Below are 22,585 nucleotides of genomic sequence, written 5' to 3'. Positions count from 1 at the left end.
GGAAGCAGGCTCCCCGCTGAGCAGTAAGCCCGATGCGGGGCTCGATCCCAGAACTCTGGGATCATGACCTGAGCTGAAGGCAGAGGCTTTAACCCACTGAGCCACCCAGGCGCCCCTCCATTCTCTTTTATATGATACTCTGATTCCTTCTACTAGACAATCACCCAAAACAGATGTCTTCATTAAGGCCAGCAACCCAGCAAAGATGCAGCTTTTCTTTTTTCTTTCCTTTCCCTTTTCCTTTTTCCTTTCCTTTCCTTTTCTCTTTCTTTCTTTCTTTGGTGCAAAAGAAATGATTTTATTAAAGCACAAGGACAGAATCCGTTGGCAGAAAAAGCTGCTGCCAAAGACGCAGCTTCTTTACAGTTTTCTGAATTCTAATTATTTTTTCTGGGGTATTAATCAAACTGTCTTAGGTCCTCCAAATTTAATATTGAGAAAATGCAATGATAAACACAACTTCAGTTTATATGCTGGACTAATGTAACATGTGGAGTACACTGATGGAAGCCTCACAATCATGAGAAGCAACGTTCATAAACTTCATGTGGAGTTAATGGAGGAGGCTGAAAAGACAAAGAGGACTGTGGCAGAGTATTTTCTTAGAATTCATCAGCTATTTAGTTGCCTAAAAGTAAAACAAGGATGAATGCAGTCCAGGCATTACCATAAGAAAAAGCTTTAACTCAGAGATATTTAACCTGGAGTCACAGTACTACCTGAAATGGTACAACTAGAAAACCTCTGGAATAATGATTTTCAAAATGTGAGATACTTGAGGATAAGCATTTTGCTTTGCTCACTACTTTATACTCAGAAACTAGCCTAGTGCCTAGGATACAATAAACATTCAAATATTTGTTGACCATAAAAATGAATGACTAAATGGATGGAGGGAAGGAATAAATTTGAACACTGGTATTTTCTCAAAGTGCCTATGGGCTGCCCCAGGCAGAGCTCTAGGCCCTCCAACCCTCTGACTTCAACCAGATGAATTATACTTTTTTCTACCTCACACTTGGGTTTCTAAATAAGATTGCATTTATAAAATGCCTTCATTGCAAGTTTGAAAACCATCGAAAATCTGTCAGTATCACTCCCTTCCTTGAACCATTACACTTACAAGTGCATATCACTTAATACTTAATTGTCCCTCAAATTACTGTTGAGTTCCCAAAGTTTCCTGAGGTACGACATTACATTTTTACGTAAGCAGTACTTGCTTATTCAACTCTCACATACCCTACACTTTCTTGTACACGGGCTCCTCAGAGGAACATCTGTATTTTTTAAATATCAAGCAACAAATGGACATTTTGTACCACTACACTAAGCAAAGTCTGCCATGCAACAATTTAATTCTTGCAGCATTGCCATCTCCATTTGAAGAACAGCACTCATGCAACCACTTCAATATATTTTGCATTCTATTCCATCATTCTTTTAATTAGTAGAAAAATTAAAAGTGTCAATAGGAACGACAGTAAGTGTAAATTTTATAAACATAATGTAATTGAGAAATCATTATGCATGCTGCAAACACTAAATCTGTATCATTTATGGAACACTCCTTAGACTTTGGCACATAAGACTTTGGTCCACTGCCTATATGGCTATTTTTGAAGGAGAGGAATTAAAATGTATGAATACATCTTATGAATAAATATTGTGTAAGGGGGAAGGTATGATTAAAGACTTTGCAGTATGCAGCAGGAATACATCCCCCTCACATTCTGCAAGTCTTTGTTCAACTCATAGAGCCTACTTTCATACATATTTTCAAATACACATTATATAATATACTAATGATTTCCTTTATATGTCTTCATTTACTCTCCACACTAACACCTACCAAGCCGTGTTCCAAACTGGGTAAAAAACTACTGGTGGGAATGCAAGCTGGTGCAGCCACTCTGGAAAACAGTATGGAGGTTCCTCAGAAAGTTGGAAATAGAGCTACCCTATGACCCAGCAATCACACTACTGAGTGTCTACCCTAAAGATACAAATGTAGTGATCTGAAGGGGCACGTTCACCCAAATGTTTATAGCAGTAATGTCCACAATAGCCAAACTGTGGAAAGAAACTAGATGTCCATCAACAGATGAATGGATAAAGAAGATGTGGTGTGTATATATACACAATGGAATACTATGCAGCCATCAAAAACCCCCAAATCTTGACATTTGCAACAATGTGGATGGAACTAGAGGGTATTATGCTAAGTGAAATAAGTCAATCAGAGAAAGACAATTATCATATGATCTCTCTGATATGAGGAATTTGAGAGGCAGGGTGTGGGGTCGTTGGGGGTAGGCAGGATAAAAAATGAAACAAGATGGGACTGGGGAGGGAGACAAACCATGAGAGAGACTCTTAATCTCAGGAAACAAACTGAGGGTTGCGGGGGGTTGGGGGTAGTGATAGGGTTGCTGGGTTATGGACACTGGGGAGGGTATGTGCTATGGTGAGTGCTATGAGATGTGTAAGCCTGATGATTCACAGACCTGTACCCCTGAAGCAAATAATACATTATAAGTTAATTGTTAAAAGTTAAAAACTAAAAAATTAAAATTTAAAAAAACCAAACTGGGTAAAAAGATTATTTAATGGGGTGGCTGGGTGGCTCAGTCATTAGGCATCTGCCTTCAGCTCGGGGCATAATCCCAGTGTCCTGGGATCGAGTCCCGTGTCAGGCTCCCTGCTCAGTGGGAAACCTGCTTCTCCCTCTCTCACTCCCCCTGCTTCTATTCGTTCTCTCACTGTGTCTCTATCAAATAAATAAATAAAATCTTTAAAAAAAAATTTAATGTATATTAGCAATTTCTCAGATGGTAGGGTTAATGCATGAGTCTAAGACTACTTCCCATTCCCTTTCATCAAAGAAGGATATAAGAAAAAGATGAGCTAGCACCAACAACCAAGTGGACAAAAGAATGAATAAGTTACCAAACAAGAAATAAACACATTAAAACATATTTTTGAGGGGTGCCTGGGTGCCTCAGTGGGTTAAAGCCTCTGCCTTCGGCTCCCATCATAATCCCAGGGTCCTAGGCCCGAGCCCCGTGTCAGGCTCTCTGCTCAGCGGGGAGCCTGTTTCCTCCTCTCTCTCTCTCTGCCTGCCTTTCAGCCTACTTGTGATCTCTGTCTGTCAAATGAATAAATAAAAAAATTAAAAACAAAAAAACCCCGTATTTTTGAGGAGAGGCACTGGCTGATATTCTCTTAAAATGATAACATTAAGTACTGATACAGAGTGTGATGAAGCAGAGGGAGTATAAATCAAAACAATCTCTCTTGAAAGCAATTACAGAGAACTGTTTCAGAAACATTAAAAATATGTATGTCTTACATGAAAAAGTGCTCCATATCACTCGGCATCAGGGAAATACAAATCAAAACCACAATGAGATACCACCTCACACCAGTCAGAATGGCTAAAATTAACAAGTCCGGAAATGACAGATGCTGGCGAGGATGCGGAGAAAGGGGAACCCTCCTACACTGTTGGTGGGAATGCAAGCTGGTGCAACCACTCTGGAAAACAGCATGGAGGTTCCTCAAAATGTTGAAAATAGAACTACCCTATGACCCAGCAATTGCACTGCTGGGTATTTACCCTAAAGATACAAACGTAGTGATCCGAAGGGGCACGTGCACCCGAATGTTTATAGCAGCAATGTCTACAATAGCCAAACTATGGAAAGAACCTAGATGTCCATCAACAGACGAATGGATAAAGAAGATGTGGTATATATACACAATGGAATACTATGCAGCCATCAAAAGAAATGAAATCTTGCCATTTGCGACAACGTGGATGGAACTAGAGGGTATCATGCTTAGCGAAATAAGTCAATCAGAGAAAGACAACTATCATATGATCTCCCTGATATGAGGGAGAGGAGATGCAACATGGGGGGTTAATGGGGTAGGAGAAGAGTAAATGAAACAAGTTGGGATTGGGAGGGAGACAAACCATAAGTGACTCTTAATCTCACAAAACAAACTGAGGATTGCTGGGGGGAGGGGGGTTGGGAGGGGGGGTGGGGTTATGGACATTGGGGAGGGTATGTGCTATGGTGAGTGCTGTGAAGTGTGTAAACCTGGAGATTCACAGACCTGTACCCCTGGGGAAAAAATAAATATATGTTTATAAAAGATAAATAAATTTAAAAAAAAATGTATGTCTTTTGTTCTGATAAATTCTCTCAGAATTTACCTATCCTAAGGTAAACAGAGACTTTATTAAAGATTTATGTGCAAGGATGTTCAACACAGCATTTTTTAAAATAGAGAGGGTGCCTGGGTGACTCAATCGGTTAAGTGTCCGACTTTTGGTTCTGCCTCAGGTCATGAACTCAGGGTAATGAGATCTCACAGCAGGGCTCCCTGCTTTTTGGGGAATCTGCTTCTCTACCTCTCCAACTCTGTCTCCCTCCACCCCTCAACCCCACTCACCAGGCATGCTCTCTCTCTAAAATAAGTAAGTAAATCTTTTTTAAAAAATTAAAAACCTGAAAATTTTATACAGGATAACTCAATTTTATTACACACACACAAACTAAAGGATCAGAAGGAAATCCACAAGCATGTTATGAATAATTATCTCTGGATGATAGGATTATGGTGATTATTAGTATCACCTTTATACTACTCTATATTTTCCCAAGTTTCTACAGTGAGCAGGTAATTTACTACTTAAAAATTATGGAAAAGGGAATGATGGGATAAAAATGTAACTTACTAACAAAAAGTCAAATATCTACTCTAATCCTAGCTACTCAGTAAGCTCAACAGTCTGTAACTGGCTAAAACTGGAAAAATAACTTCAAATATTCAGGGAGGATCTTAAACAGAAAGCAAATTAAGAAGAGAAAAAGTATAGCACAGATATCCAATCTTCAACCAACACAACAAACTGCCAATAAATGAATTCAGTGGCATTTCCCCCACTTTAAGGCCTACATCTACTTAAGAATTATAGTTGATTTACCTCCTTTACACAAGGTCTTTTTAAATGGTTATCTGGTTTTGAGGAGGGGTTATCACATAGAAATAAAAAATACGAAACTGCAGGGGGAAATTTTTCAAAAAATCATTAATAAGATAATGAATTTATTTACTAATAATAAGGCTAGGATGATTATTTTAAAGCAGAAGACACTTAAGCCTACAACCAAGGGTTAGTCTAATGATGTACTATCTATCCTTCTAAATGATTAATGTAAGAATGTACCATGCTGCACTGATTAATATTAACACACTAGGGACAATGTTGCCCTAATATACTTGATCAATACAACTTTCCTGAATTAAACCCTTTCCTTTACCACTGGGCTGATTTGTAGTGATTCTGCATTTTAATAAATGAGAAAGCTCTAATGGATGGAGTTGAAAAGGTCAACTATCAGTCCAACCACAGATAACTTCTACTAAGACACAATTCCTGAAGATTCTTCTAATTTAAAGATTTTTTAATGTTTAAAAATACAGTATTTTGTCTTATACAACTTGTGTTGTTTTAAAAGTATATCCAAGTAAATTTGCAAACAAATTTCATACTTGAAATCATTTTGGAGAATATACTGCCTAAATGACATCTTCCGTAAAATCCTTTGAAAGTAAAGGATTTTATGAAGAACTAAAACATCTAATTTCCATCTTTAAAAAATTTAGATTTATCACACACCAGGTTTGCTTAACCCAAGACACCCCCTCTAAGTAGGTTAGGGCATGCCTAGTAAAATAATCTAAGATCAAGACCAGGTCTCCTGTCTCATTTCACTCATATATAAATTGAAGATATTCCACCTAACGTGTAAGGGTGTTAGGAGAGGAAATTGGAATAACATGTGAAACCACGGGATCCAGACCAATGGCTCTCAAACTTCAGAGTGCATCAAAATCACTAGAGGGCCCATTCCCAGAGTTTCTGATTCAGCAAGTCTGGAGCCAGACCAGACAGATTCCCTTTTTCTAACAAGTTCCCAGGGGATGCTGATCCTGCTGGTCCAATAGCACACTTCAAGAACTACTGATCTAGAGAGACCTGAGCACTAATCCACCAATCCTGGACACTTAACTTCTCTAAACCTATTTCTCTAACTCTAAAACTACCCTTACTGTTGAGGAGTTGAACTCTGGAAGGAATGTACAGTGCCTATTGAACACTGTGCCTGGTTCTTAACAGATATTTGGTAATAGTAATGGTGGCTGGTGTTACTACCTTCGCTACAAAGTAATGGAACATGCAGAACACTAATACCACACACACACAAAAAATTTAATTGCATTAAACTGCATTGTAATTTAAAATTCCTTATGCTTTACATTAATTCCCTTTCTGATAAAATTATAAAAGTTAATTATAAACTAGTTAACGAATCTCTACAATAACTATTTTGTAGCAGTTAGGAGAATGGCCCTAGAGCACAATTGTTTGTGTTCAAATACCAGTTCTGCCTTGCAAAATCTGTCTGTGAACAGTTTCCTTATCTGTAAAATAAAAATAGTAATAGTACCTACATCATAAGATCATGAGAATAGAGTTAACACAAGTAAAACTCTGTATAGTGTTGGCATAAAAAAAAATCCAACAAATGTAGCTATCATTATTATCATTCCAATACACTATGAGTAACACTGTAAATCCTTATATATAAAGCATTAAATAGACACAATTTTATTTAAAGGTAAAATTCAAATGACTGGGTATTTTTCTAATTTTTAGTGTGAACTATAAACTACCTAGTCTTCTATTATTGGGTTAAGCCATATGAACTGCTGATAGGCAACTATAAATACAGTATTTGCACAGGTTGAAACTAATAGCTTTCATCCCAATCTCTCCGAACATTCCTTTGAGCCTGTTGATGGCTCCTCTCTAATGTGCTCCCAGATTTGATCCTTAGCTCTCTTCTCATTCAGATCTCCCAGAAAGGTCATACCCACTATTCTATGGTTTTAACCAGAGACTGAAAATATAGAGAGGTTTTATCTAGCCCACAGATGCGTTTCATTGGCTTACACAGTTTGTTGCTGTTATTGTTTAATTTGGAGATTTAACATACACATACTTAAATCCCACACACACACAAAATGTCTGATTTTCTGGCTTCTACTGAAAAACCTGACAATCTGCCAACACTGGACAAGCATTACCAAAAGCCTACAACTGTCTGGAACTAAGCAACTAACCCTTCAAACACGGCATGAGCTTTCCAAATTGCTAAAATCTTCATTTAGCTTTACCCCTCACACATTTACTTATCTGCCTAGCTTCTTAGGCATTCAATTTCTCAACTGCTAGTTCTACTTACTGATAGCCACAGAACTCCATCTTCAGTGCAAATTCAGATCCAATTGCCATCACCATCTATAGCTAGATGTGTCGCACAGACATAGGAGATCCCTCACCACCTGTACCTGTTTCCCTAGTTCCTCACCTTCAGATATTGACAACATCCAAACAGCAAGCCAAGCCAAGAACACTACCTTTACGACCACCATTCTCTCACCTTCCATTTCCCAGCAGTCACTAGTTTCTACAGATCTCAAGTCTATTTCCTCTTCTCCTTCCCCATTATTACAGCTTTAACCCATTCAGGGCCTTACCAAACAATCAAAACTATTTATCTAAAGCCTATGTTTTACTCTGTCTCTTCTCTGCTTAAAACTCTGCTTTGCTGGCTCTTCACTGACATCAGGATAAAAATATAACTTCTTTGTATTAGATGTACACCTCTGTCTCATCTCCTCCTCATCATTCTAGCAGTACCAAACATTTGTAGTTCTCTGAACACACTGGCAGCAACATATTTCCATGCCTTTGCACATGCTACAACATCTCTCAGCCTAACAAACTTCTTCAATCTTCAGAAGTCTGCCACAGAGAAGAGCTAAAGAGGAAGAGGAGGGAGACAGAACCCGGTGATAGGAATCTTTTTAATTTTTACATTATATACCCCTGCACATCTTGACATTTTTACAGTTACTGTTACTTTTATTTTTTTATTTTATTATTATTTTTTGAAGATTTTATTTATTCATTTGAGAGAGAGAGACACAACAAGAGAGGGAACACAAGCAGGGGAAGTGGGAGAGGGAGAAGCAGGCTTCCCGCCAAGCAGGGAGCCCAATGGAGGGCTTGATCCCAGGACTCTGGGATCATGACTGGAGCTGAAGGCAGATGCCTAACGACCAAGCCACCCTAGGCACCCCATACAGTTACTGTGATTTTTAATTTTGATTATTATAAAAATAATCACCTGGTAACAAAAAATCCTACTCCTCTGTAAAACACTGAATAACTGTCTTTTTTGCCTCTTCATTATTTCAGTGTCTTATACATATTTCCACTGTGAGAGCACCTTTCATATTTCAGTCCAATTACTTCTTTACGAGCTCCCTGTCATCATGGCCTAAGTCTTATATACCAGTATACTCTCAGTTCTGAGAATGGGGAATTACACATACTATATACACAATTATGTTTGAGCTCAATAGCCAATCTAATACCAAAACTGCTTTCTATTTACTGTCTAATAAAGAATCTACACGCAAATAACTTTAGCTGACAGATAAGAAAGGGAATGATTTTTTTTGCCCTGTTAAGAAAAAAGAGGCAGTTCATAAAGATAAATTGGCAAATATTTTTCATCTCTGAAAGGACAGAATGAAGTTGTAGTTTTCAAACCTGTTTAAAGCTCTAACATGCTAGGACTGTAATTTCAGTGATTACCTATATAGAGTATTTCTTTTTTTTTTTTTTTCAAATCTGAAGTTAAATTAAATTGACTTTGTTTTGGGGCACCTGGGTGACTCAGTCAGTTAAGCATCTGCCCTTAGCTCAGGTCACGATCCCAGAGTCCTGGGATCGAGCCCCACATGAGGCTCCTTGCAGAGGGGGAGACTGTTTCTCCCTCTGCCTCTGCCTGCCACTCGCCCTGCTCGTGCTCTCTCTCTTGCTAGCTCTCTTGCTGTGTCAAATAAATAGAATCTTTTTTCAAAAATTAACTTTGTTTTGATAATTTTATGGCATCTCTTTAAAATTGAAGATATTTTGAAAAATCAAGTTACCAGAATTAATCATTGCAATGATAAATAATCTATTGTTTCAGGAAGGTTTGTTTTTTTTTTTTCCTGGTACCAATCCTCTTTATTATAAACAAATGATGTTTCAGCATACAGGATATGGAGGGTAGCTAGAAATTTAAAACTACAATGGAAATGAAGGTGACAGTTAACAACCTACCTACATATATTTTCATAAACTTGACCTTCTTTATTGTTGCTAATGGATGAACTGTCTGTGCTCTTAGCAAAAGGCAATGCCTCCTCCACCTGTGTATTAGGTACCATTCTCTCTAGCCTTCTCAAGAACAGTCATCCAGCAATTCTCTCCCTTCTCTGTTGCATCAATTTTCCCCTTTTTACTGAAACACTGCCAGTACCACAAAAACATGCTCTTATTTCCCTTATCACATGAAAAAATTTGTTCTCACTCCCCTCTCCAGCTACTACCATATTCTCGCCTTCCCTTTACAGCAGAAGTTGAAAGCACTGTATATTTCTATCTTAAAATTGTTCTTCTCGATATCCAAATGGCCAACAGACACATGAAAAAGTGCTCAACATCACATGGCATGAGGGATATACAAATCCAAAACCAGAGTGAGATAGCACCTCAAACCACTCAGAATGGCTAAAATTAGTAAGTTAGGAAATGGCCAAGTGTTGGTGAGGATGTGGAGAAAGGGGAACCCTCCTATACTCTTGGTGGGAATGCAAGCTGGTGCAGCCACCCTGGAAAACAGTATTGAGGTTCCTCAAAAAGTTGAAAGTAGAGCTACTCTATGACCCAGCAATGGCACTACTGGGTATTTACCCCAAAGATACAAATGTAGTGATCCAAAGGGGTACGTGCACCCAAATGTTTATAGCAGCAATGTCTACAATAGCCAAACTATGGAAAGAACCTAGATGTCCACCAACAGATGAATGGATAAAGAAGATGTGGTATATATATACAGTGGAATATTATGCAGCCATCAAAAAACCAAAAACAAAATCTTACCATTTGCAATGATGTGGAGGGAACTAGAGGGTATTATGCTAAGGGAAATAAGTCAATCAGAGAAAGACAATTATCATCTGATCTCACTGGCAGTGAGGAATTTGAGAAAAAAGATGGAGGATCATGGGGGGAAGGGAGGGGAAAATGAAACAAGATGAAACCAGAGAGGAAGACAAACCATAAAAGACTCTTAATCTCAGGAAACAAACTGAGGGTTGCTGGACTGGAAGGAGTCAGGGGGATGGGGTGGCTGGGTGATGGACTTTGGGGAGGGTATGTGCTATGGTGAGCACTGTGAATTGTCTAAGACTGATGAATCACAGTCATGTACCCCTGAAACAAATTATCTATTAATAAAAAAAGAAAAAAGAAAAAAAATTGTTCTTCTTGGGGCACCTGGGTGGCTCACCCAGTTGGGCAGTCAACTCTTGGTTTTGGCTCAGGTCATGATCTCACAATCATGGGATTAAGCCCCATGTCGGGCTCTGGGCTCAGCATGGAGTCAGCTTTAGATTCTCTCTTCCTCTTTCTTTCCTTCCAGCTTGCATGCACTCTCTCTCTCAAATATATAAATAAAATCTTAAAAAAAAAAAAGTTCTTCTCAAGGTGATCAGTGGACTCCGAATTGTTAAATCCTCTGATCCCTTCTCATCCCTCAACTTACTTGATCTATCAGGAACATATGACACAGCTGATCATGCTTCTCCCTTTTTAGAAATACTCTCTTGGCTTCCAGGCTATTGCATTCGCCTAGGTTTCCCCCTCGTTTTTCATTGCTTCTTTTCAATCTTCTCTGCTAGTTTTACTTCAGCTCCGTTTCATTTAAATAGATGTTGGAATGCTTCAGGGCTCATTACCTAGACCCCTCTTCACTTACTCTACACTTACTCCTAAATTCTTGTGGCTCTAAATACCATCTATATGCCAATGACTCCCAAATTTATTTCTTCAGCATGAACTTTTCCCCTAAATTTGACACTTCAACTGCCTACTTGACATCCGTCTGGATGTCCGACAGGCATCTAGAATTGTTCGTAAGCATGTCCAAGGCTAAGCTTCTGATGCCCACATCCCCTTCCCCAAACTAATTCCTCTAATAGTCTCCCCATCCCAGTTAATGGCAGCTCCACTCTTGTGGCAAGCCAAAAATCTTGGTGTCAACCTAGACTCCTTTCTTTCACATGCTATAGTTTGACCTTTGAAATACAGTATCATATGACACACTACTTCTTAACAATATAAAAGGAACAAACTACCAATACATGTAACAACATGGATGACTACGAAAAACATTATGCTGAGCTAAAATAAAGCCAGACAAAAGAAAATACATAAGGTAAGACTCTATTTACATGAAACTCTCCAAAAGAAAAATCTGTAGTGATAGAAAGTAAATCAGTGGTTGCTTGGGGCCAGCGGCTGGGAGTAGATACTGGAAGAAGAAAGGAATCTTTCGGGTGATATTTATGTTCAATTTCTTGATTGTGGTAGCAGTTATGACTAAATAAATTTCTCAATACTCATGGAACTTTACAATGTGCACATTTTATTGTATATTAATTATACCTCAAAAAAGTTTATTAAACATACATATGTAATTTAACCATTTCTCACTGCCTCTCTATCCCAACTGCTACCCTGTGGGAACCACCATCACCACTCTTCTGAATTACAATAGCCTAACTAGTTTCCCTGCTTCTGTCCCTGCCTCCTACATTTTATTCTCAACAGAGTGGCCAGAGTGATATCGTTAAAAAATCACATCATGTTACTCCTCTGCTCAAAACCCTCTAATGACTTCTCTTTTCGGTAAAATTCATTTTTTTTTTTTGAAGATTTTATTTATTTATTTGACAGAGAAAGACAAGAGAGGGGACACAAGCAGGGGTTGTGGGAGAGAAGCAGGCTTCCTGCTGAGCAGGGAGCCTGAGCCCCAGGACCCTGGGATTGTGACCTGAGCTGAAGGCAGACACTTAACAACTGAGCCACCTGGGTGCCCCAAAATTCAACATTCTTACCATGACACATGAGGCCTCCCATGATCAACTTCTCTGTTACCTTGTATACTTCTTTTCCCACTATCCCTCCCCATGATTATTTGCATTCCAACCAGAACTGGCCTCCCTGCTGTTCTTCAAATGTGGCAGGCACACTCTTTTGCACTTACTATTTCCTCTGCCTAGTAATGATGTACCACCATCCCCAACAAAGCCTTAAAGCTTCTTCCCTCACTTCCTTCAGGTCTTTCACCGCCATCCCAATGAGTCTTTCCTTGGCCACTCTCAAATTTCCAAACCTCCCTCTGCCTATACACAATCTCACTTCATTTCACTTTCTTCTTTCCTGCTTTATCTTTTTCTCCCCAGGATTTAGCACTCCCTTATTTATATTTTACTAGCATACACACACACACACACACACACACACACACTAAATATAAGTAACTTTTTTTTTTATTTCATTGGACTTTCTCCTCTACCAGATGGATGACCCAAGAGGATAAAGAATTTTATCTGTTTGTTCACTACTGTATCCCCAGAACTTAAAATAATGCCTAAAATGGATGTTGAATAAATGAATGTATCTCAACAAATTCTAGCTTTCCCTTTAACAGTTGATAGTAAGTAGAATCTGCTTTAGAGATGTCAACTGGTACTTTTATTTGCTTTAAAAAATTCCAGTAAATGAAATAAAAACTTCAACACATTTAAGCATATGCTAATACATATCAGCCAAACTTGCTTTCAATTCTGATCAAGAATTAAGATCAGACACTGAGAGCTTATCAAATTTTCAGAGATTTTAAGTAAGGACCTATGTAAAATAACTCTCACTATTGCCAAGAATATATAGAATGAGGTCCTGGTGAATTCTTTACAAAAGCCAGATAATGTCATGTTGTCTGAAGCTCCCCTTACTATAACCGTAGAAAATAATCAATCTGACAGTCTCAGAACTAAGAAATCATTTTAAAAATATATTTAAGTCTTATTTACACTTGTTATTTAAATAGTTTCAGGAATTAAAGGAATTGTTTGTTTCATAAGCAAGCCACATAAATATTGGAATATTTAACATAAATAATCTAAATAAATCAGAAGGTACAGGTGTCCTTGCTCTAGAGGTCTGAGTCTCCTCTCTTTTAAACAGGCAAACAATACAGCTCCCAGAAGTCCAAAGGAGTTATCTCCTTAATAACGGCAGAGGAGAGAATTCCATACTGCAGGCTTCACCTGCATCTAGGAGCTATTACCTGAAATGCATTAAAGTATTCATCTTTAATCAAGTAAAGAGTTTCAGCGTGGGGATATTACCTGCTTTAGCTTACAAGCAGCATTATATAGTCAACCTAAAAATAAAGGTCCTATGCTTTCGTAATATTTAAAATGTTCTAAAAAGTTAAATGCATGGAAAATTTCAGGAAAGCATCATTAGTTAAGCAGCTCTGAGTAAAGAGTATGACCAAACACCATGAATATTTTAAGAATGGTTTTTCCTAAAAGCATCAGAGATACCACTATTGAGTTATATTGGTTTGTCTCTATCACATACAAGCTGCATCTTTCATTTCTATGAGTCAATTTCTTAAAACAAAAGTGAAGAACAATAACTTCAATATACTATCCTAGCAATGGAAGGACAACAGCTGTCTCAACATCTTACATAATATACCTGGTCACTATTAGATCCGATAACCAAAACATTTTAAACTACAAACTTACTTAATATTTATTTACAATGGTATACCTAGCATCTATCACAGTGCATTGTCACTTGTAGTTCAGAGAAACTGCTAACATCTCCAAAGCTTCTCATTTCTAAGTTTCCTGGGCGGCTTTAAATGTAAAATAGAGGTTACTCTGGATAAGCAAAATAACAAAAACATTAATAGCAAAGCTAATAAACACTTCTAATAGATGAGAGGTACATTAGGACAGCATCATTAAAATCGGCTTTTATTTGCTGGTTTAGAGTTTTCAAAGCAAGATGAAATGAGAATGATCATACAGTACCTTACCCTTTCTACCGGCGAACCATAACATGCAATGTCGAAACATAGCAGTGGCAGACGGCATGGGTGTTATTAACTATAAAAAGGATAATAGCAGAGAAATGACGGCTGGCAGACAAGACACAGAAATACAGATGAAATGAATGCAAACTTGCAGTTCTTGAAGCAAAGCAAAACCTTTAAGCCAAAGGCTGCCACTAGCTTCAATTTAATTTACATTTTGAGTTCCACACTGACAAACACTGCAACCTTCACAATCAGCCTTTAAACTCTTCATGCAGAGGCAGAACCACACTCCTCGATAAAAGATCAGCAACCTTCTGTAAACACAAGCCAGCAGCAGCAGCAGCCCATTACTCTCTCCCCTCACTGATTTTTATCCTTTAAATTTTTAATCTCCAACTGCAGTGTGATCCACAGTCGTCTCAAATAGATCTGTATCCACTGCAGATACAAATCCCTGCCTAACCTGCAGTACCACTTCATCCAGAATGTTCCTGTGCACTCATTCATGCAGGATCAGTTGCAAAACCATTCAAGTCATCCAGCAAACACCCAAAGGAGGGAGGAAAGAAGCAGTTAGGGCTGTGAAGAGAAATAATCTCTTCTTTTAGCTCACCCTGGAAATGGAAGGTTTTCTGATCAACAGTTATTGTGAAGGTGCTGTCGTCCTCATCGTCTATACCAATCACAGCTCCCTGTGAAACAAAGAGCAAAATCCCAATAAGGCAAACAATGACATCAGCAATATTCACTACTGCTACAGCCCTGGAATGCTCAATGCACCGAGGACACTGGCAGTGGGCTAGACACAGAAAGGGGGAATCATTTGCTTAGCGAGGAAGAATTAAAAGAGAGGGGATGCCAGAGCACTGTTAATACTCTGCACAGCTACCTTTTATTCTTACGTATGGGGCATGGTTGCGGTGAGAGAGGAAGGGGACAAACACAGAAGCTGAGTCTAGAATCTATGTTCGAGAGTCAGCCACTGTGCTTTTCTGAGCTTTCGACTACGCTCTAAAATGGAGAGCCAGAAACCTCCACCACACCCGGTTATTGTGAGGCCAAAGAATGCAGGTCCTCTTCATCAGGCTGCTTCTGTTTACACTTGTTAACACAGAAATGCCAGGTGACACTTGCTTCAAAACATGGTCCCAATCACTTCTTCCACATGTGCTCCCATAACCACTCAGACATGGCTCTGCAACTGCACCTTCCGCTGTGATGTTTATACGTCTGCCTCCTCCCACTGAACTGCCATGAGATCTTGAAAGTCGAAGACTGTATTATTTACTGATACATGACCTTCAAGTATACACCCAATAGGAGTTTTTTTAAATAAAAGCACGAACAACTCCCCAAAAGATGGGGGAGGAGGAGACTGCATTTATTTATAAGTTGTTTGTTTCAAAAAGGTAGATAGGGCAAGTTTCAAATTTTTAAATATTTGTATTCAATTACAAACAGCCCATTAAGACAACAGGAATTAGAAGACTGGAAGCTATGCAACATAGGAAGTGTAGTGATTAATGTCCTTAAGAAGCAAGTGTCTAAAGTATTTCAGAGAAAAAAGCTAGGGAAAATAACATAGGTAAAATGCCCCAGAATGGTAACAAAAGCAACAGCACGCCAGGACCTTGAAAATGGGGACTGAAAAGAATCAAGGGGCCAAAATACTTAATCCTATGAATAAAGGCTATGGTCCCAAAAGGATTAGGTAATAGAGCTAAACATTTGTTAATCTCTTTTCAGAGGTTGTCTAGATAAACCCCAATTCTATCCAAATCCCATCAACTTGAATTATCTTAGTTATTCCTCAGTTTCAGATTGGGTTGGGACTTTTATCCTTGTTTTCAGTTAAGGGTCTCCAGAGAGTGTAATGATATAATGACTTACCCAAGGTCACACAATTAATGTCAGAACCAGAACCACTGGCATGGTACCAACTTATTCCATGACAGCAAACATAAACACATCTCAGGGAGTAAGCATGTGTGGGAGCAGATCATTCTGGTTAACTTAATTTTGTGGTTACGGAGTTAACTTCTAATTTATTATATATCAAATATTTGCTAAGTTACAACTGAATACAAAAATATGTGCTAGATACAGCTCTAGAATATATAACAATAGTCCCTGCCCTCAAGGCATTAATGTTGCAGAGGAGGAGATAAAACATGCAAGGAGATGAGCATGATACAAGGTAAAAAGTGATCCTCTACGCGGATAACTTTGAAAACATTATGCTAAGCAAAAGAAGCCAGTCACAAAGGACCATAAAATTCCATTTATATGAAATGTCCAAAATAGGTAAATTCATAAAGACTAACAGTACATTTAATGGTTGCCTAGGGCTGGGGGGAGGGATAGAAGTAGGGTTAACATCGGGAATGACTGCTAATGGGTATGGGTTTCTTTATGAAAACATTCTAAAATTGATTGTGGGAATGGTTGCACAACTCTGTGAATACACTAAAAACACTGAACTGTATGCTTTAAATGGGTGAATTGCACCGCATGTGAATTATATCTCAACAAAGCCATTATAAATCACCCCAGTACCAAATGTTTGCTCTTTCTTTTGGGTCTCTTATTGTGAATTTACCAGTTATATAGTCAACTCAGATGGAAACCACTAGGTTCTACACACGTTCTCCTTCATTCCATCACCACAAGTTGTGTTCATTCCACCTCTGAACTATAATCTCAAATATGCCAACTCTTCTTCATCCCATGAACTGCCAATGCCCTAATTCAGGCTCTCATCACTACATACTTCACAGGCAATGTCTCCTTTCAGTCTGGCTACCTTTTAATCCAGTCTTTGCTATTGCCAGAGTAGTATTTCTAAAGCACAGATTCTCAAATGAGACAAAGATATTTAAAAGCTTCCTTGGACTAATGTGTAAAGTCAACATTTCTTCATAATGCCATTCAAGATTATTCAAAATCTGGCCCAACCAACCTTTCACTGTCATCAACCAGACCCTTCTACCTTTCCACACTCTAGGGGAAAAAACCAAACACACCAAGTAACTGCACTTTTTAAATGTTCTTCCTCAAGCTCAATTTCCAGCCATTTGTTAAACAAAAGCAAAACGCTGTATCTCCTCCTAGCTACCACCTCCTTTCTCACTGCTTTCACAGAGGAGCTTTTTGGAAACTGTCCACGCCTTAACCTTTCACCCACTCCTGTACTCTAGCTTCTTTCCCACCTACTACAACCACCCATCACTACTACCAAACTATACTCACAGGTCTCCATGACCACTTCAGCACTCTCCAGTTTTGTCATATACCACCAGTCAAAGGCACTGTTGCTGCTGCTGACCACTTCTTTCTTGAAACTCTCCTTCAATGACCCTTAATGACCTAAGCTGTGCTTCAGAAATATTTCTACCTAAATACCTGTGACAACCTATACAGGAGAAAGCATTCTTTTCTTGCCCATTACACTTTTCCCTTCTTCTATCCAAATGCTTCTCCGAAGACTCTGGAAGCTAGCTAACAACCTCCCAGTCCCATCAGGTCTTGCCATTACTCTGAACATTCACCCACACCTATAATCATTCTTGCTTCCTTTTCCACTTGTCATATGAAAAAAGAGCTCCATACCCTATCAACGTTCCTTAGGTCTCTCACTCTACCAACTGTCAACTTCTTTGACTATTGGCTCTTTCCCAATAGCATTTACACATGTTCAAATTCTTTACCCTGTTGAACAACAACGATCATTTTCAATTACACATCTTCATCCAGCAGTTCACACACCCCTCTCATCCCTTCCAGTCAAGATTATTCAGACTTGCCCAAACTCCTGCTTAAATTTTTTTAACCTCCCATTCCTTGTAGGGTATGTAACTGTATCAGTGGCTCTTCTTCACCTTCAAATAAGGGTACCATATGACCTGATTTGCCTGAAACAGTTCAATTATTCCTCTTGTCCTGGTAATATAAGTAACAGTGTCCTGGTTAGGGGTTATGGTCACTCTGCCATAGCCTAGCCTACAGTGTCCTCAGTGATTTGCTCCATGCCTACCTCTCATCTCTTACCAAATACTGCAGCTGGACAGCTTGAGGTTTACCAACTGCCCCAGATTCTCTTCTGCCAAACATCCATCCTCTCCCTTTATTTGAGTTTAAACTACTAATTTTTTACATCTGGCAAAGTGAAACTCCTTTTACTAATCCACATATAAAATAATATTCTATTGTTAATTGAAGTTCTTTACTATGGTAGTCCATCAAAATGCCAAAGTTTTATTTCAACCCTACTTCTATGACCCACTGTCCCAACATAATAAGCATATATATATGTGTGTGTATATGTATCTATATATAGAGAGAGATATAGATATAGATATAGATATGTGTATCTATCTATATATAAAGATATAGATATATACATTTTAGTGACTTTTCATGATTTTTCTTCTGAAGATAAGAGATGATTCAACCTTTCAGGTTATCAGTACTTGGGCTAACCAAGGAACATGCTGCTTCAGGGTCACACTATCCAAGTTCAAGATAAAAAGTAACTGGGAGTTGAGGGAAATTGGAAGGGGAGGTGAACCATGAGAGACTATGGACTCTGAAAAACAATCTGAGGGTTTTGAAGGGGCGGGGGGTGGGAGGTTGGGAGATCCAGGTGGTGGGTATTGGAGAGGGCACGGATTGCATGGAGCACTGGGTATGGTGCAAAAATAATGAACACTGTTACGCTGAAAAAATAAAAAATTTAAAAAAAAAAAAGTGGGGCGCCTGGGTGGCTCAGTGGGTTAAGCCGCTGCCTTCGGCTCGGGTCATGATCTCAGGGTCCTGGGATCGAGCCCCGCATCGGGCTCTCTGCTCTGCAGGGAGCCTGCTTCCTCCTCTCTCTCTGTCTGCTTGTGATCTCTCTCTGTCAAATAAATAAATAAAATCTTTAAAAAAAAAAAAAAAGTAACTGGGGGTGCCTGGGTGGCTCAGTGGGTTAAGTCTCTGCCTTTGGCTCAGGTCATGATCTCAGGGTAGGAGGATATTCTCCTCTCCTCCATATACACAAACATACTTCAGACATGAGTCATAGTTCTGATACCAAAGAAAGTTTTACTCTCATGGCTTTGAGGAAAACAAACAAACAAACAAACAAACCAACCAACCCAAAACAGAGTTCTGGCTATTTTAGAGCCAATCTCCCTTTGCAAGAACAGAAACTGGGTTGGTAAACTAGAAATAAAAAAGAAATGATGACTCTCCTCTGGGACAGATTGCTCACACAACTCCTAAAAGGAAGGTAGACAGTGCTAAGAATACACAGCACAGCTACTCCCGCAGTAACTTCACAACCACGTATTTTCTCTCCCTGGTGAAATATTAGAAATCTCTACACTCATGTAACACATTTAAATATGGTGTTGGAGATTTAGGCAGAACAGGTATTACTCTTAGAAAACTGAAGCTCAGAAAGGTTTAAGAAAAACACCAAAAACTGCAACCTAAAAAACAGGAGAATTGAGGTCTTACAATTCCTGATTCAAAGCCCTCTCTTAACACTGCATTATTATAATAAGCAATATTCACTAATTACTTCTACACATTTATTAAATGCCTATTCTAAGCCAGGAACATTAATAGCTAGGGAATGTAAATAGGAATAAAATATATCTCTGCCCTGGAAGAGCACATCACCTAGAGGAAAAAAAGAGGAGTCAACAAAATGGAGGGAGGAGGAAAGCTTGAGGTTTAGCCTGCTTACCAAGGATGCTGCTGCATGGAGGACCTACTTTAACATCATTCATTGATTCAGCAAGTATTTTATTCTAGGTAATAGTAATAGAACAGCAAACAAATTTTTTTCACTCAATACTGAGATTTGTTCATTTTAAATATACATGCATATACTTTATACATATACATACCTATTTATACATATATACATACATATTTTCCATGCTGAGAATATATGTAGGTACATACACAATCCATTTTGAGAATATATATATACATTTTACCTGCTATGTAGTATTCCATTATATAAGTATACCATAATGTATCACTTCTCCTATGCAGAACATTTAGGTTATTTTTAATTTTTCCTATTCCAATAATCCAGCAATAACCATCACTGTATGTCTCCTGGTAACACTTCTGTAAGAAGGTGTCAAGCATATATGCTCTGAAATGGAATAGAATTCCACTCTTATGTGGAGCTGGGCATCCTTTCAACTTTACTAAATACTCCAAACTGGCTCTCCTAAGTGGTTGCACTGATTTATGTCCCAACCAGCTGTACGGATTCAGCAGAGTTCCTATACCCCCTAGTCACTAGCCAACACTAAGTATAATCAGACTTTATAAATTCTTGGCAACATCACAAAAATACTATATTCCTGAAGTTTTAATTTGCATTTTCTGTTATCACTGAGAATAAGAACCTGGTCACATTTATTGCCATTCTTATTTCCTCTTACAAGAATTGAGTGTGCATATCCTTTGTACATTTTCTTTGGGGTATTCTTTTATCTTTTTGGGCATTCTTTTTGTCTTTTGTATGTGTTCTTTGGGTTTTATCTTTTTTATCCATTTGTAGGATTTCTTTATATATTCTGGATATTAATCCTTTGTCAGTTCTACGCAATGTAAATATCTTCTCTCCTGTCCATGGGCTATTTTTCTCTTTAATTGTGGTGTCTTTTGGTTGGTGGTAGTGTTCAAAGGTTTTCAAATTCGAATGCTATCAAATCTATGAATCTCTTCTATCATGGTTTGTGCTTTAAAACATCTTATTCTGTCTTGACATCATCAAGACTTTCTTCTATACAATTCTTATAAGAATGAATTTTCATTTTATATCTTTAATACTTCTGGTAATTTTTGCATATAGCATGAGGTAAGAAGTAAATTTTATTTTTTCCATATGACCCAGCTTCATTTACTGAGTGACAATGTCTGACTTACAATGCTGTCATATTCTAAACTCCCATAGTTGTGTGGTTCTACTTCTCTTCTGTGCCACTGATCAAACCCTCTCCCCATATACTAAGACCATATCATTTTAATTACCACAGTTTCATAAAAAGCCTTAACATCTGGAATGGCAAGTCCCCCAACTCTTTATTCTTCAATTTTTTTTCTTGCCTCTTTACCATTTTAAATGAATTTCAAAATCACCTTACCAAGTTTTTTGATAAGCCTACTTGTGGTTTTGACTGAATCAAATGTCTTTACAGATTTAAATAAGCATATACATGATAGAGTCTAATAAGCAGGAACAGTATAGAGCTTATTCAATGTTCAGATCTTCCTTTAGTCTTGCAATGATGTCTTACAATTTTCCTCCATCAAAGGAGTGCATTTCTCTTGCAATACATATTCCTAATAACGTACAGTTCTTATTATGAACATTTTAAAAAGATTTTATTTATTTACTTGACAGAGAGAGACAGTGAAGAGAAGGAACACAAGCAGGGGAAGTGGTAGAGGGAGAAGCAGGCTTCCTGCTGAGCAGGGAGCCTGAGGCAGGGCTGGATCCCTAAACCCATGACCTAGGCCAAAGGCAGACGCTTCACCAACTGAGCCACCCAGGTACCCCTATTATAAATATTTTTTAATAAATTTTTCCTAACTGTCTGCGGGTCATATGAGGAATGCTATGTTTTCTGCATATTGATTTCATATCCAATAACTTTGCTGAAGGTTAGTCATTTAAATAGTTTTTCTGTAGATTCTTGTGAATTTTTTTCTAAAGATTTATTTATTTGAGAGAGAGCGAGCACATGTGAAGAGGACGAGCAGAGAGGGAGAGAATCTTTAAGCAGACTCCCTACTGGACACAGAACAGACATAGGGCTTGATCCCAGGACTCTGAGATCATGACAGGAGCCCAAATCAAGAGTTGCAGGGCACCTGGGTGGTTCAGTCAGTTAAGGATCTACCTTCAGCTCAGGTCGTGATCTCCGGGTCCCGGGAAGGAGTCCCACATCAGGCTCCCTGCTCAGCAGGGAATGTGCTTCTCCCTTTCACTCTCCCTTTGTGCTCTCGCTCTCTCAAATAAAGAAAATCTTTAAAAACAAACAAAACAAAATCAAGAGTTGGGCACTCAACTTACTGAGCCATCCAGGTGCCCCAGGATTTTTTTTTCTACAGACATCATACCTGCAAATACCAATAATGTTTATTCTTCCCTTCCAATCCTTTTCCTTGAATTTTTTTCTCATTCTCATGTTACATGTTTGCCAGTACCTATAGTACAGTTACAGAAACATCATTGGCAAATACTCATTTTGATTCTTCCTTCCAAGCCTTTTTCCCTGTCTTTTGTCTTACAGCATTCACTGGGCCCTCCGGAGTACAATATTTAAAGATGCAGCAAAAGCAGCCACCTGTTTGCTGCGGATTTTAAAGAGAATGCTTCTACTTTTTCACTATTATCACTGGTAGCATTGTAGCCAATACCCCTCACCAGATTAAGACTATTCTTTTATTCCTAGCTTGCTTGATTTTTATGGCATGTT

General features: G+C 38.5%; 1 protein-coding gene across 5 annotated transcripts in view; it reads right to left on the bottom strand.

The window, feature by feature from the left end:
* Positions 1-22,585, bottom strand: part of OSBPL9 (oxysterol binding protein like 9) — a 172,436-nt gene that overhangs the window by 105,202 nt on the left and 44,649 nt on the right. For all 5 annotated transcript variants that reach the window (XM_032844208.1, XM_032844206.1, XM_032844205.1 and 2 more), the window contains exon 3: positions 14,710-14,788. In XM_032844208.1, the coding sequence (XP_032700099.1) occupies positions 14,710-14,788 (79 nt within the window). The remainder of the gene's footprint in view (positions 1-14,709; positions 14,789-22,585) is intronic.

This window comes from Lontra canadensis, unplaced genomic scaffold (genome assembly GCF_010015895.1).
Source record: "Lontra canadensis isolate GAN:19392208 unplaced genomic scaffold, GSC_riverotter_1.0 scaffold148, whole genome shotgun sequence".
Classification (NCBI taxonomy): domain Eukaryota; kingdom Metazoa; phylum Chordata; class Mammalia; order Carnivora; family Mustelidae; genus Lontra; species Lontra canadensis.
Note: the sequence above shows the minus strand (reverse complement) of the source record. Positions and strands in the feature narration are given on the sequence as shown.